At 35.7% G+C, this 17,245-nt stretch overlaps 1 protein-coding gene across 1 annotated transcript; it reads right to left on the bottom strand.

Annotated features, from left to right (window-relative positions):
• Nucleotides 1–231: 231 nt before the first annotated feature.
• On the bottom strand, nt 232–5,485 carry LOC111913711 (spermidine synthase 1). Its single transcript, XM_023909420.3, has 9 exons — nt 5,202–5,485; nt 3,901–3,977; nt 3,664–3,786; nt 3,455–3,559; nt 2,842–2,914; nt 2,275–2,346; nt 1,988–2,183; nt 1,301–1,430; nt 232–602 (listed from the first exon to the last, which is right to left on the bottom strand). Exons 1-9 carry the CDS (start codon nt 5,353–5,355, stop codon nt 534–536), a joined length of 999 nt encoding a protein of 332 aa, XP_023765188.1. The 5' UTR covers nt 5,356–5,485; the 3' UTR covers nt 232–533.
• Between the last annotated feature and the right edge of the window lie 11,760 nt (nt 5,486–17,245).

The raw sequence follows: 17,245 nt of genomic DNA, 5'->3' as shown, positions 1-17,245 counted from the left end.
TATAAATCATAAAAAATCAATTATTTTTATTTAAAAAAAAATGAAAGAAGCTTCCCAAACACACACAAGATTTTGGTGAGGGAAATAAAAATAAAAGAAATGATGACATGAGAAACAAAAAGTGAGAGAAACTTTTTACACACTCTCTCCCGTCTTATTTGTTAAAGCTTTCAAATACTAAATTTTTCAAAAAAAAAAAATAAAAAAAGAACTTAAATTTAACAATCTATGTATGCCTAATTAGTTCCATGTTGATAAATTTGCAAAAACAAGTTTCAAGAGCTTGAATCTCTAGAGCTACATTGTTGAGTTTCAGTTCCAATTGCATAAACTCATGAACTTTTTTAAGTTGATCAAATACAGCTAAAATTGTCACAAACCACTAATACTCACCAAAACAGAACCCCGAATTTATTCCTTAACAATATTTCAAAGACACTTGAAGAAATCAGTTGAAATAATCTCAAGTCAACTGACATTCAAAAATCTGGGACACTCTAAAATGACTATTTTAACCTTCTCTCCCTATTTTGTCACTTTGCTGCTTTGGCTTCGATCACTTTCTTTGCAAATGAAGGCAAACAGAAAGCTGCTGAGTGGATCTGCATGTTCATATCAAAGATAAATGATCAAGAAAAATGAAAATTTTGCATTAAATGATCAAGAAAAATTAAAACTTTACAATGTAAGTTCAAGAAAAATTAAAGTTTATGATAAATGATGAAGAAAAATGAAAACTTTACAGTATATGATTCAGAAAAATGAAAATTTTACAATATATGTTCAAGAAAAATATATCTTTGCATTAAATGATCAAGAAAAATTAAAACTTTATGATGTAAGTTCAAGAAAAATTAAACTTTATGATCAAGAAAAATATAACTTTGCATCAAATGATCAAGAAAAATTATAACTTTACAATGTAAGTTCCAGAAAAATGAAAGAGTATTGATAAATCATAAAGAAAAATGAAAGAATTACAATAAATGATCAAAGAAAAACGTAAGCTTTAACGATAAATGATCAAAAAAATGAAAGTTTTTGTGATAAATGATTGAGAAAAACGAGAACTTTACGATAAATGATCTAAATATTAAAATCTTACAATAAAGGATCAAGGAAACTGAAAATTTTACCAATAAATGATCAATAAAAATGAGTTCTTTACAAAACAATGATAAAGAAACACAAAAGTTTCAAGTTAAATGATCAAGAAAAATGAAAACTTTATAATATATGATCACAAAAAATGAAAGATTTACATGTGAAACAAAAAGATATGATGATAAAAAAACAAAACCTCTTTGTTGTAGAACTTCAAGGGTCCCACAGATTTAGATTGTTTATCGATTGCATCTATTGGGTTGACCGGGTTCTTGAAGTCAACCTTGGGTCCTTCAGTAGAACATAACATGAATCCAATAACACCACTGCATTCATTCATAGATCATGTGCAAAATTAACAATTGTTAGAATTTTCGAATCCTTATCACCAATTGTCACAAATTTAAGATTTTGTAGATGATTAATGGTGAGGATTACACAATGTTTGACCAGTTTGACCCATTTCCCTTTTTGCCAAAACTTTTTAAGACTAAATTACAAACTTTCTAGTTGCATAGTTTGATTCCAGATGTTTGGTCCCTGGGCTGTTTAAATAGTAAATGACTATTTTGCCCTCGTCTCCATCCTCTTCTTTCAAAAATCAAAACCAAAAAATATTCTCCATCTTCTTCAATGAGGAATATTTCTAAAGTTTTCACATGACAAGGATGAAAGAAAGAGATGAAGAAAACAAGGGCAAAATAGTCATTTAGCATATAGACTATCGAACCATTGCTAAAAGGGTACAAGGACCAACCAAATGACACTTTCGGGACCTTTTTCTAATCCATTTGATTCATTAGATAACAAAACACAACCCAAATCGACTCATTTTTCAGTAAAAAAAATCAAAATAAAAAATTTTCAAAGAAAATAATTAAACCTTGGATACGTAGGAACCGTTGTCCATGCATAGTTAACAGATCCTTTAAACACTTGGCAACAATTTGCAACAATATCTTCAATAATATCCATATGAAGCCATATGCTTTCAGCTTGTGTACAAACAACACCACCAGGACGCAACGCTTTTGCAACAGATTCAAAAAACGGTTTCTCAAAAAGCTCTTGAGCTGGACCTGAATCATAACAACATCAAATGGTGGGGTGGGGTAGGGGTAGGGGGTAGGGGGTTGTTAAAGTGTTAAAGTGCTAAAGTGTGTAAAGTACCTATTGGATCTGAAGAATCAACTATAACAGCATCATAACTTCCTTCAGGAGCAGCTTTCAAGAATGCAACTCCTACAAGATTTGAAAAAAGTAAGAGTAAATTACACAAATAGTCCCTATGGTTTGGGGTGATTTGCACGTTTGGTCCCTAACTTGTTTTTTTAACTCGGAAGGTCCTTACTATTTGTTTTTGTTGCGTGTTTGGTTCCTGTCTTACCTAAAAAGACTATTTTGCCCTTGATTTTTTAATTTGTTTAAATAAACACACTCCCAACCCCACTTCCACCTCACCTTACTTTACCTTACCTACCTCACTTTATTTAAATAAATTAAAAAATCAACAGCAAAATAGTCTTTTTAGGTAAGACAGAGACCAAACGTGCAACAAAAACAAACTGTAGGGACCTTCTGAGTTGAAAAAATAAGTTAGGGACCAAATGTGCAAATTACCACAATTCATAGGGACCATTCGTGTCATTTACTCAAAAAAATAATAAACAAAACTATTGATTTGTTTATTAAAGAATTATAATTATAATTTCATTTCTTGTTTTTACAACATTCTACCATCGCCTATGTGGAGGTTGACACGAGGATCATCGTATCCAACAGCTACATCGGGAAAGAACTCTTTAGAAACCTGAAAAAAAAATGGGACAAAAATAAAAATCACATTTTTCAAAGTATAATGTCATAGGCAAAAGGAAAAAACAAATGACAAATTTGTAAGAAGTTAGGACTTAATGAAGAAAGCTTCATTTTCTTGATTTTCGTTATGAAGTTGTTTCTTTTTTACATAATCTGTAAACATAATGACTTAATCAGTTAACACAAATAAACTTGGCTTAATGTATTAAGACAACACCCCTTTACATATTTTCCTTTCTTTTGTATTCCTCCCAACTCCTCTCACATTAAAACTGATGAGTATTGTGAAAACTTTGATTCTTTGAATGTAAGGATAAAATGGTCATTTAGATTATTAAGCCAGACAGACATCATTACTCATTTAGCCACTTCATACATGACTTGATGAGTATAAAAATGAAACATCCCTTAAGTCTTATCCTCATTAAGTCTATTAAGTCAAATAGAATGAACAACTAAATATGTAATGATGTGTAAGGATTAAAAAAGATTCAAGAAATTATGAATTTATAATAATTTATAATTTACTCACATCAACAACCATTTTATCAATCTCACATATATCTATATGTTCAATAGAAGTATGTCGAGCTACTTCACGCAACACACCACCATCACCTCCTCCAACAACCAAAACCTAAAAAAGATTTTAGAAAAGAAAAAAAAAATCATACAGTTAATAGAGGGGTTGTAAAATCGAGTGTAAAATCATATATGTTGAACAAAGTGGAAATGTGAAACCTTTTTAGGGTTTGGAATTGAACAAAGGGGAAGATGAGTTATCATTTCTTGATATGCACATTCATCTCTTTCTGTAAGTTGAATTACACCATCTAAAACAAGAACTTTCCCATATGTTGCTGACTAAAAAAAAAGGGAATAAATATATATATTTTATTATTTGAAGTAGGAATTGAAAAAAGAAGAAAAAGGGGTTTTAATATTGAAGATTAGAAAGTAAAATGAAAAATATAATACCTGAAATACCATAACATCTTGATACTCAGACTTTCCTTGAAACAAGATCTTTTCCACTTTTAAAGAGTGTGCTTCTCCTGCATATTTACATGGAAAAAATGAATAATATAAAGATTTTGTATGGATACTTAAAAAATCTATTAAAAAGAAGGAAGTGAATATAATATACATTCAAAGGGTATAACAGTAAAGGGGTGTTTGGTTCTCATTGGAAGGAATGGAATCTGACAATGGAATTGGAATCTGAGAAAGGAATTGGAGTATGTCATTGGTTTGGTTGGATGGAAATGAAATGGAATTCAATTACATTTCTTTGATGTTTAATGTTAGATTTGTGAATATATATCAAAGAAATTGGAATGTAAATTATGTTAAAAGGAGAATGTGTTTGTGTTTTAATGGATTTATGAGGATAATTTTGTCTTTTAATGAATAAAATGAAAAATGGAATTCAATTCTTGTCAATGATGCAACCCATCATACATGGTTTTTTAAGAGACATTTTGGAATTTAATTCCATTGGTTTCACAACATAATGGAATTAGAGATTCCAATTCCACTGGAATCCACAAACCAAACATGCCCTAAGGTAATATAAAGATTAAACATATCAAATCAAGACAATTTGAACCCTGAATTTTCGTATAAATATAGAAATAAAAAGGGGTGTTTGAATGTGCGCTAACTTTATGTAATAATCATACAAAAAAAAAACCCTACAATAGCATGAATGCAGAAAAGTAATAGGGGATTTCATGATTATTATCCACCTTTTGACTTATGAGTGTCAAGTGGGATACTTTTTAATTTAAAAAATTAGAGATGTTTTTGGTTATAAAAAGAATTTCGATAACAATAAAGTATCATCGATACACAAACTCTGTACTTTATTACAAACCTAAAAAACAAGAGTCGATTTTCTATTTTGGACATTAATAGAATGAAGCCTTAAAATAAAATAAAAAGTGGGCTCTAATGATGACACTAATGGAGTAAATCTACTTTAAACTATAATAAAAAAAAACATAAACCCATGAAGTGGATTAAATCACCTAACAATACTTGAGTGAATCTGTAAATCTATGACAAATACACAAGAACAATCACCACATTAATCCCAAATCACCATGAGATTCGAAAAACCCAAACTATTGAAAACCACTGAAAGGAAACAAACATTAAGGAATTGCGCAAATTAAAGAAGAGAGGAGCTCTGTAAACAATTTGAAATCGAAACCCCAAAATAAATACTTTCATACATATAAACACAGTAAGAAAATGAGAAATGAAAGAAAACCCACCAGGCCACATTGGGCTAATCTCTGAAAACCATCCGGGAATGACAGATGATATGTTGGCATTAGTTTCAAACGCGGCGGCGCCGTTCTCGTCTCCTTCTCTTGGCCTCTTTAACGGCGAATCAGTCGCGGCGGCGACGGTGGTCTGTTCAGCCATAACTCGATATGTTACGTCTCTCTGTTGATTTAGGTGTGCCCTGAACCCTGGACCTAAAGAGAGAACGTGTGAATCTGTTTGTTCTACAAAATGCAATTATAAAGAAGCAAAACAAGTACAAATCTCTCCCCCTCCGTATATAAACAGAATTTTTGCTTCAATAATATAAGTCCCAAAAAGAAAAAGTTACACATAACAATCACCATTATGAACTAATTACAATATGGTCCCTATTTTCCATGATTTCTCAAATTTTTAACCCAATCATATTTTGGCAGTACATAAAAGTACTAGAGTATCAATGGACCATTTTGGTATAACATATCAACCTTAAATTTTCCAAAATAACATACATCAACCATGAAAAAGTAAAGTCAATTCCATAATAATATATATTGTACATGAAAACTAAAAAAATAATGCAATAAGGGAGTAAATTTTATCTTCACATTTTTATTTCAGAACTCCTAATGTCTACTTAACATTTGTTTTAGATATTTTTTACAATTATTTCAAGAATTTATGTTTTAAATTTTTTGTATTTATTCTTCGTTCCTTCATAATAAAAAGTACGATTTCACATCCAATATTTAACCATAAGTTGTTCATGGTCACAAAGTGGGTCAAAATCAACTCGGGAACATACTAAATAGTTGTCGATATAGACCGATGACACCCACCAACATGATTGAATCAACATCATAGTTCCAACACTTCGATATATTGGTCGCAAGAGATCATGAGTTTTCTCTTTTCAAAAAAATAAACTAGGCTTCATCAATGAACGCATAAGATACTAAAGGAAGAATGAACATAACAGGATCTTTAGATGTGTGAGAACAAGAACGATCTGATTCGCAGGGACAAGGTTTGAAACTCAAACCTTGAGTAAATGCTTAAGATCAATGTATGTTTGTCAATAAATGTTCCAGTCAAGTCTGGATAGTCAAGTCTGAGATAAAGTATTCAACAAATGTTCAAGCCATAAATGATGAATGAGAGTAAAGATCACGGTAGAGATAATAAATGAAGAACAAGAAGAATGTTTGAAAGAATATTCAGAAAGATGAAGTAACTTGGATATGCTAAAAGGTTTGAATAACCTGTCTATTGATTCAACATTGAATGCTCCTATAAATAAGAGCACATGAAACATAGTGCGAACCAATTACAATCAAAGGACTGGACAAAAGAGTTACATCTCACAGTCTGAATATCCGTGTTTGACAAATAAAACTAAGTCCTATGACAAGTCAAATCAAACAAAAGACAAATTACATTAAATGCATAAAGACAAAATATTGATTTAGGCAAAGAAATCATTTCGGACACAAGGTTCATTCTGGAATGCCTTCACTCTATCTTCACTTCACCACTTTGACTTCAGGTCCGGACACAAAGAAATTCCAGAGCACACTTCACTTCAGAACTAGCTTGACTTCGGAGATGACAACTAGATTTCGGATTGCTAGAGGTTCACTTTCAGGTTCCAACAATCTCCCCTAAGTGAACTTAGCAATCAAGTCAGCTTAGATAGCTTCTTCCTTAATGAAAGTGTATGCTCTGAACAACCATTCTCGGACTTCAATGTACCATGACAACTGACTCAAAAACTTTGCTTTGACATGCTCCGGAGCTTCATACTTGGTTGCACGGCTGATGAACTTCTTGAGAGCTTTTGTAGGAACCAGGTGTTTGTCAAGGACTCGGAAAAAGTCCTTCTTGTTTGTTTTCTTGGTCTTGTATACAAACCCTAGAACCAGATCATCAATAGGGCCTTCAGCTTGAAGATCAGCTTCCAGAAGCACGTATTCTATCTTGGCAACAAAGTCTTTGGTTCCGAAAAGATGGGCAAGCTCATAGTCACGTCGACTAAATTTTGCGACATAGTCTTTAAGGAAGCTCAGGATTGCATGGTACGTACCCATGCTAATATCATCATTCTGAATTCCTCGAAGGTGAGCAGCTAAAGTTAAAATGTCGTTCGGATTCATCGTCGGAAAGTCAGCATCGGTGATGGTTTGATAGGATGGTTTGTTCATGATAACATGGTATCGGAAGAGTGGACAGTTAAGTTTAAACTTGGTGAGGACCTTTTTTCATAACCAAAAATCTTGGTAATATTCTTCCTTGTCCAAAATTCCTTTTATGGGAAGTGCATTCTTGGCATAGAAGGTTTTTAACCTTTCACGATATGTATGTATGGTGACCTTTGGATTGTCATTGGGATGGAGAGGGGCAAATTTGATGTAAAATTTGTTGAAGGGAGAGAGAGGAAGATCAAGTTGTTTGAAATCATTAGAAGGAATGTCGTAGTACATGAAGGGTACTAAATCGACATCCTTAAGAATGTCTTCACGGAAGAGAGGATAAATGTCACGCATCGAATTCGGATTGTCTTTGAGCGCTTGGATCCAGATGTTGTCTTCTAAAGCCTTGTTTATTTCTTCCTGGGACCATCCAAGTGTTTGCTTTGGTAGAGGTATGGATTCCGTGATAGGCTTCTTTCCTTTGTCTTTACTTTTGTTAAGGACTGAGATCACATGCAACATGTTCTCATCCATAGTGACCTTAGGGGGGTAGGATGGAAGAGGTTCTTTCGGAATGTCGTCTGGGGTCCGGAAAGGAGAACCTTCCTTCATTGGAGTGATTTTTGGTGCCAGAATAAGTGGTAACATGGAAGGAGTGTCCCGGAAGGCTTGAGCGATGAGAAGTGTTTTTGCCTTAGCAATTTGAATTGCCCTAAGAAGAGCATCAGGCAAAGTAGATGGCCAAGAGGCTGCAGACCAGATTTTCTTTTCTTCTTCAGTTAATACCTTCGGAAAAGGCTTGTTTGGAGCTTCGAGACCAAGTACTCCAATAGGAACATATTCTTCTTCATCTTTGTCTTCATCATCATCAGTGTCTCCTAGAAGTCCGGAAAGAACTTGGACTTCATCATTGGAATTGAGATCTTCATTGCGAAGCTGAAAAACCGAGGCAGGTTTCCACGGTTGACTCGGACCTTCTCCCCCTCTTGCATCGGTGGCCTTAGGAATCGATGCAAGCGCCAAAGAGTCCTTCAGATCAACAGATTTGTCAAACACCTTTTGAAGACCGGTATTAAGCTGACGAGTAAGCGTATCATAAGCTTCCGAAGTGGGCGCTTGGGAGGAGAGATGATCAAACAGATGTCCAAGGATAGCAAGCATCTCATCAAACTTGCGATTCGGAACATCAACAATGTTCCAAGTAGAGCGAAGCAGCTTGATGAGGACTTGCTGGATTATCAGGTTTATTTCATCCTTTTTCCTTATTTCCTTCTCCAGCCTCAGAATTTTTTTTTCATGGCAAATGTGAGTCTGTTTGATGAGATCGTTTGTAGCAGCTACCAAATCATCATGGACCTTGAGCATTGTGGTAATGGTGTCAAGATAATGCTCAACTGAAGCATCATACTTAGCTTCAACTTCTTCAATGGAGTGCTTGAGCCGGATGGAGATCAGTTGATCTAATTAAGCTTCTCTTTCAGCCACGGAGGGTCCGGACTGATAGGATAAAGACTGGAGAATGGCATCGAACTTGGAGTCCAGTCCGGACACCTTTTCATCGATTTTGGACTTGAGCTCAGCCACTGAGGTCTCAAGAGTGGTAACATTCTTCATTGTGTCCAAAACGTTGGATTGAATATCCAGGAGGGCAAATGGATCTATATGGTTTCCTGTTGAGGATCCGTTGTCTGAGCTTGAAGGTTGAGGATTAGGTTTCAGAGAGTTTGGATTTATTGGAGTGACAGAAGGACCGGGTTTGTTGGTGGCATCATCATGAAGCTTTTGTGTAGATTATGAGTCATCCTTTGTGGAGGATGAGGATCCGAAATCAAAAGCGAGCTTGGAAGAAGATGGCTTAAGATGAAGTTGAACTGAGGAAAATATGTTGGCATCAGCAACGTGTGCAACATCAGTTGTAAGCATCACTTCTTCGGAAATTTCATCATCCGAAGCTGAAGGATTTGAAGCATAAGGAGGAGATTTTGGAGTTTCTCCGGATGTGAATTCTAGATCTGCAAGCTCGTCCGTAGGAAAAAACGTATGGAAGGTTGTTTTGAATGGCCCGGTTCCGCATGGAGATGAGAGTGACTTCCACCTGGGATATTGTAGGTTCTGGATGCCTCATATGTGCCCTGTTTACAAAGTCTTCCCACATAGGATCATTAGTTCCTGGTCGTCCTGTACCCTTACCGGGTATCAGACCAATTGCGGCATCTGAGGTTGGAGGGACAACTCCGGCCTAGGAATGCTTGGGGTCTGGAATAGGGGTTCCAGAGTGTATGTGTGTAGAAATAAGTGGGATATCAAATTTGATACATGGGTGTCTTCCAGGGGGCAAGGATCTTTGTTCAACACCGGCATCACCTTTTTGAGAAGGTGGGGGTGGATTATGTAAGGACTCCCCGTGTGTGTGTGCATGTGTTATTGAAACATCGAGAAGTACCTCGGATGAGTGGATGGGAGGGGTGTTCAGAAGGCCAAAATTAGTCTAAATGTCATGAGTTCCTTCTGTTGGATAACGTGTCTAAGTCCATAACTATATTTTGTATGAACTTGATGTTGGATTAGTGTCTAAACCTGTAACCATATTTGGTAAGTACTTGACCCGGTTGTGCATGGTCTTTTTGGGTTGCCTTCAAACCTGATAATGGAATAGGATAATTGTTGGAGAGAGAAGAAAGATTTATTAATTTATTACTTGGTTAATAAATTAATTTGAAATCAAGGTAAATGATTTATTAATGTACTATAGATATAATATATTGATTAGAAATCATATTGTTTAATTAATATTTAATCAGAAATTAATGTGGAATTAATTTTAGGATTAAAGGAATTAATTGAAAATGCAGGGACTAAAGGTGACAATGTTCAAAAGTTGAGCATTGAAGCATTCTAGAACCTCCCTTAGAGGTTGGGAACAAAATCTAGAGTGTCCTAGGGTTTTCTTGAGCTCTAAGGATGCCTTGGAAGCCTTAGGGAGGAAGTTAAGGGATTAGGGTGATCTAAGATACACCTGCCTTATCCTAAACCTTCATTATCACCTATATAAACCCCTATAGGGTTGGATTTTGTCCAAGGCACTCCAAGAGAGGCTTAGAGCCGAATTTTACACTTCCCTTCTCTCTCCATAGTAATCCTTGGTTACTAGGTTTGTTTGTGAGCCATTAGAGGTGCGACACTTGTGGCGCTTGCTTTCAAAGACAAGAAGATTCAAGATTTAAGTTGTTATTACAATATAACAACAAGAGGTATGTATTTCATCTTTCTTTGTGATTCTCGAAATTACTAGAAGCATGCTAGGTTTCTTTATGTGTTCATAATGTTGTATAACTAATAGTGAAAACATAGATCCAACTCTAGGGTTGCATGCACACATATGATTGTTTGTATAAAACCCAACAGTGGTATCATAGCCATTGGTTTTTGTTTTCAATTAGCATTATACAAATGTATGAACTTGACTGATGTGCACGAAAGTACACACTAATTTTAATATTTATAACCTAACAAACTTAGACTAACTATGCACTTATAGGCAGTGTACGTAGTCAGATTACAATATAGCTTAGGTAAGTCGGGTGTCGATCACAGGGAACAGTGTTATTAATTTTATATATTCGCTACTAAATTAATCTAATTATTAATAAGCTAAAAAGGGTTTGTATCTAATTTTGCAAGTTTAGATGAACTTAATTCTTAAACAAAACTCAATCAATAAACAAAATACTTCTGTTAGTTCGAATCCACTTTCACTCAATGGTTATACATTAGTCAAAACTATTACCGTTGGTTACCAATTTAAGAAGTATTAGCAGTTTAGTTCTAAACCTAATAATTATTAGCCAATTCATGTAAATCTATGCGTGGTCACACAATAGTTAACACATAATCAAATATCAAATAAGATTGGAGCTATGAAGATTGATTAATCAAAACACAATTACATTCATAATATGCGTTTTCTAACACAGCTTAATTCAATGATTCAATTACTTATCTAAGATTGGTTTGGTCTTAGATCTAATAAATTAGTGTTCACTTTGTTATTAGGTATTCATATTCATGCAGATTTGTGTTCACTAACTACACAGAACTAGAATTTAAAGCAATTAAATCATTAACTAAACATGCTAGGTAAAATCAATCAACACAAGCATATAACCAACAAATAAAGTCAAATCTAATGCATTCAAACCATGAGTTCCAACTTCATCTAGCTAACAGAAGCAGCTAGATTTAACTGGACATATTAACAACTAAACATTTAAAAGCTATAATCAAACACATGTTTAATGTACCAAGTTTATAAAGCAAATTATGAACTTCCTCTTCTTTGGTGTTGAAAATCACTTCCAGATCTCTTTTTCTTCTGAATTTCGCCTTCTGGAATCTCTTTCTTCCGCCAAAAGTCACTTCAATTCGCAATGGTCAAGGATATATATAGTTTCCCGATTTTAATAATTCACGTCGTGAATAATAAATTATTCACGTCGTGAGTACAAGATAACCTTTTTCGGCAAAGATTCCTTCACCCGCATACATATCTTCTAGAACTTAAGCTCACATCGTGAATCTTCCAGTTCTCACGACGTGAGAACGCTTTTTCCCTGATTTTCTTGTCCTTTAATCTTTTAACTCCCAAAGTTTCTTCCTTTAATGTTTTTAGTCCCTTTTCTTCAAAATGTCTTCTTTTTGGCTGCAAATAACATTTAAACTCACAAGTACCATTATTCTAAACAAATTACCAACTTATATACAAAAACGTACTTAAATATTGCCTTAAAATAGGTATAAATATGGCAATATCAAAATACCCCACACTTGGGCTTTGCTTGCCCTCAAACAAATTTAAACTTAACCCTATATTACTAACATCACATAGAACAATCCGATTCCAGCTCAACCATTATGCCAAGACCTCAACGCATGCATTTGTGTCTAAAATTTTTCTAAAGTACCCCGCCATACTTTAAATACTTACAATCTTCATAAACACTCGCCCATTCTTCCGAACAATGCTCATTTTATCCATCCCTCCGAATCCATCTGCAGAAAACCTCCTAACCTCAAGGTATTTTTGGTTGAGCAACCCAAGCATACATAATCTAGACAACTAAAATTTAAGATACCACTATGGAGCTCTTTGGAATTCTTCACTTTCTTGATAATTTGATCTTTAATTTTTTTGAATTCACCACCTTGTTGTTCGATTTCTTGTATCTTCAACTTTTGAATTTCTTGGAATTTTGGTTTTTTTTTCATACTTTGAATTTGATGCTCCAAAATTTCTTCAAACTTTTTCTTGTAAGTCTCTCTCTTTTTTTCTTTTTAACATGTAACTCACTTCTTTTTGTTTTCACTCAAAACCCTACATGCTTAAGCAGGGGCGCTCAACTTCAACCTTTATTGGTTAAAGATAATAATTTTCCTGGATATATTTCTGGTCACGATGCTAAACATATTGCATCCTTCAAACTAACCGAGGTTGTGTTTTTTTTCCATGATTTCACTAAAATAAGGGAGACCACAAATGCACTATAAGGTGTATTGGCTCAACTAAACATTTGAGCTCTTATCGGATCATCCCATATGACAGTAACAACTATAGTTCAAATTATTATTACTAGATTAAAATTTTCAATTTCAAATTTTACCATTATCTAGTAATTAACTTTTTCTACCCCCTACCCCACACTTATTTCATACAATGCCCTCATTGTATGCCTAGAATAAAACAAAATTAAGAAAAGGGAGAAAAAGTAACAGACTCCCCTGGGCTAGCGGCGTAAGCATCTCCAAAAGTGTGGAAAACGTGCATCTTGAATATGGACTCTGAGAAATAGAAACTTGGATCTTGAACATGCGAGATAAGCAATGTACCGGCAAAATATGAAATCGAGCCTTCAATCTTCTACAAATGTGGTGGAAATCTCCAAAATAGAACGAACAATGTGGGAAAGCATGTGCCACATTGTATGGTAGTGAAAATGAACCATAATAATCTTCCGAATATTCCCCAAAAAGAATAGTGGTAAACCACACAATGAATATGGAAAAAATATAATCTTTTTTGTGAAAAATGGAAATTCACGACGTGAATGCACTAAAACTCATGACGTGAGCTCGTTTGAAGCGGTTTCTGGAAGATCTTCATATACTTATTCACTAGGTGAACCTTAACAGATTCACGACGTGAAAACTGGAACACCAGAAATATTATTCCTCCAACTTTTCTTTCAATTCTTGAATTCAACCCATATCTTAATGGATTAAGATTCTTCTATCTCTACTATTTTGGACTCTTCTCTCAAACTTTCTTCTCACTTGAATCACCCCACACTTAATTTAAAATATGGGTCTCGACTCTTGACTTTAAACACACCCGGCTAAACACATACACACTCATATCTTGATATCCTTTTTAGGCGCTCCTAGCAATTTCTGAGAAATAACAACCAAAGAAGAATAAAAGTAACATAATATCTTAATAGTTTTTACAATCCCAAACAAAATAAAACGAAACAAAACAAAACAAAATAAAAACAACCCAAAACAAATCAAACAAAATAAAAATAAATAAACACTCAATCATCCTCCTCATCCTCGTTCGCCCCGCTCGTCCCGGCTCCGTTGGCTCCATGTCCTCTATACTCCGTCTACCTCGGGCAAATCGGGTAATGATACCCCAAATGAGGTGGCTGCTCCACCCCAAGGTGTCGAACAACGTTCTCCATGGTACCACCAATCCAATTGACAGTCAAAGATAACTGGTCAAAATAACCAGCCATGTCACTACCAAAAGGTGCTCCCACCATGGATACGGGTGGATGCATTGGTTGCCCGCGTTCTCCCCTTCCTCTCACGTTCCTGCGCCTCGGCCTCGGTTGTGGTTCAGGTTGGTCGGTCGGCTGGTCATCACCAACATCACCCTCACCATCTGAAGGTACTATGCCCCAATGCAACCCAAAGTTTCTAACAACCCGCATAGTCTCCAAATACCCCATGCCAAACTCATGCTCATCCACACAAGTCATGGAACGAATAATATCAGGAACAACCAAATGATACGAGCGGGCCAAACACGTAATAAATTGCCCTCCACAAATGGGGCTCCCAGGGCGCGAACTAGCTGCAGACCCGACCAGAAAACGTGCCAGAAAATAAGGAATATTGCAACACACACCGGGCTGTAAGATACACCATAAGAAGAATAAATTTTGTTTTGTCACTTTATCTCCATGCCTCCTATGATTTATGGAGAATGTGATGAAACGGTGGAGTAAGCGATGGGTTGGGGACCGAATACTGCTCTCGGGAGACACTCCAGAATTAAACATTTCGGACGCAATATTATTCCAGAAAGCATATCCAGTGACACCCTCCGTATATCCTCTAGCATTCGCGCTCAAAAACATACCAAATTCGGGAGTCATTGCCTTTTGTCGATCATATAGTCCAACTCTCCAAGCAAATTCAACGAGGCTGCACTCCGGTACTCACCCCCCAACCGGAACACCAAAGCTTGCGGCCAATGTGGGTTTTGGACTGTCTCCTGGAATGTCACTGTTGAGAAAAACTCAACACAAAATTCCTTATAGACCTGCTCTTGAATCCGAAATAGATTGTGCCAACCCGAACAAGTGAACGACTATCCATCTCCAATAAATACTTTTGTCAAAAATGGGGACAGCCTTTCCACGAGCCCGTCTTCCCTCAAACGTGTCCAATTGACTGTAGGAGCAACAACAATCTTGCGGTTATAAAACGACCCTAACTTGTTGTTCCATCAGGTCAAGATGTCACGGGACATGGTGGTGGGAAAATTGTAAAACGGGTGTAAACTCGCAACTCCAAGAGGTGCTTCCCTTCTAGGACCCATTTCTACAAAAACAAGCAACAAACAAACCCAAAAGAAACAACCCACAAGTTTAGAAATTAACAGAACTGATAATGTCTAGTCCCAGAATTCACATCGTGAGTTTGCAACTTCAGCAAACAGAATCGCAAAAATCAGGGTTTGATTTGGTCACATTACTAATGGGGTTTACTCGTGTGATAATTTCGACCAATAATCAACTATATTCCAAGGGTAATTCACGAATCTTAGGGTGTATTTTATACAATTTAACAAATAAACAAACCCTAGCCCTAAATTCAACTATTAGAGCAAAAATTAAACATAGAATAGAAGAATCATTACCTTGTATGGAATTATTACGTAAGTAAGCACGAAAAATTGAGTATTGTCGGCCTAAATCGAAGCAAGGGGGACCAGATTGCTTGTTCACTTCGTGAGGAATAATGAAATGAGAGTCAACTGGTTTCTAGGTCTTTATTTTGTGTTCCCGTGCAATTCAAAACTCACGTCGTGAGTTTATTACAATTCACGTCGTGAATTTCGTCCGGGCTTAATATTGGGCCATGTACTCACGGATTGGTCTTGGGCCACTTAGTATAATATAAAATGGGCTAAATTGTATTATTGACTTATTATTCGCTTTATTCACGATTCACGACGTGAATTCTGAAGAAGTCACGTCGTGAATTCTGTCTGGAAGGAAAAATTCATACTAAATCAAATTTGTCTTTTAACTAAATTCTCAATTATTACTACTTCCATTTTAGGGCCCCCACATTCAGTGTTTAATTATGTTATAAGCGAGTTGGATGATATGATCTATGTTTTTAAGACTAAAACGCAAAAACTAAAAAGAAAATAAAAAAATTGCAAACCAAACTCGGGTTGCCTCCCTAGAAGCGCTTCTTTTTCTTGGAGTCTTGAGCCGGACTCCGTGCATCCTACGTTGAATCGTCTGAAGAGTCTACCACTAGGATCTTCTGTTCCTTGAAACGCCTCTTGTAAGCCTGAACTCGTCTTTTGTATGCCTTTTTCGAATTTTCCTTTTTAGCTTTGACCTCATCTTCCTCAAGCTTGCGTTTGGTCCCTTTAGTTTCCTCCTTGCACTCCATAGCATCCTTCTCCTCTTTCACTACTGGCTTTGTCACCTTTGAAGTAACCTCCTCTTCATCACTTGTCATTTCATCATCTTCCTCGCTCACCAAGAAGGTGGACTCTTGTAAGCAATGACTTCAACTAAATATGGAACAGATGCTCTTGGTTTTGTTCTTTTGACTTGATGAATTGTCTTAATTTCATCTTCCATGAGCTTTTCTAATTCTTCTAATTCATTGTCCTCATTAATGGTGAACACCTCTTCATGGTTCTTGTGAAAGCCATTTTCTATCCCAAAATTTCTTTTTCATCACCAACCCTCAAGGTGAGCTTAGACTCGCGAATATCAACAAGAGCTCCAGCAGTGTTTAACAACAGACGACCAACGATAATATAAACATCGGGGTCTTCCTTCATATCCAACACTACAAAGTCTATTGGAAAAACAAAATTTCCAATTTTTACTAAAATATCTTCTACAATGCCCCGGGGCTGTGTCACTGAACGGTTCGCCATGTGAATAGTCATTCTTGTACCCTTCAACTTCTGAATATCTAACTTCTGATAAAACGAATATGGCATCAAGTTAATGCTAGCCCCAGAATCGGCTAAAGCATCAACCTTCATGTTGTTACCAAACTCACATGGAAGAGTGAGGCGTCCAGGATATCCCATCTTCTTAGGTGTCTCTCCCAACACAGCTTTTGAGCTTTGCTCACTTAGAATCACCTTAGAATTCTTCTTTAGTTGCTTGTTGTCACACCCCAAAACCGAGAACGGCGGAAACATTCTGGGGCGGAGGACATCATGTAATGTATCACAACAATGTAAAGTAGTAAACAAGCAACAACATCATCCATTGCATTAATAATATAATTTTGATTACAAGTGTGTATAGATCTAT

The sequence above is a fragment of the Lactuca sativa genome, chromosome 8 (assembly GCF_002870075.4).
Source record: "Lactuca sativa cultivar Salinas chromosome 8, Lsat_Salinas_v11, whole genome shotgun sequence".
Classification (NCBI taxonomy): domain Eukaryota; kingdom Viridiplantae; phylum Streptophyta; class Magnoliopsida; order Asterales; family Asteraceae; genus Lactuca; species Lactuca sativa.
This window is presented reverse-complemented; position numbering and strand designations above follow the sequence as displayed.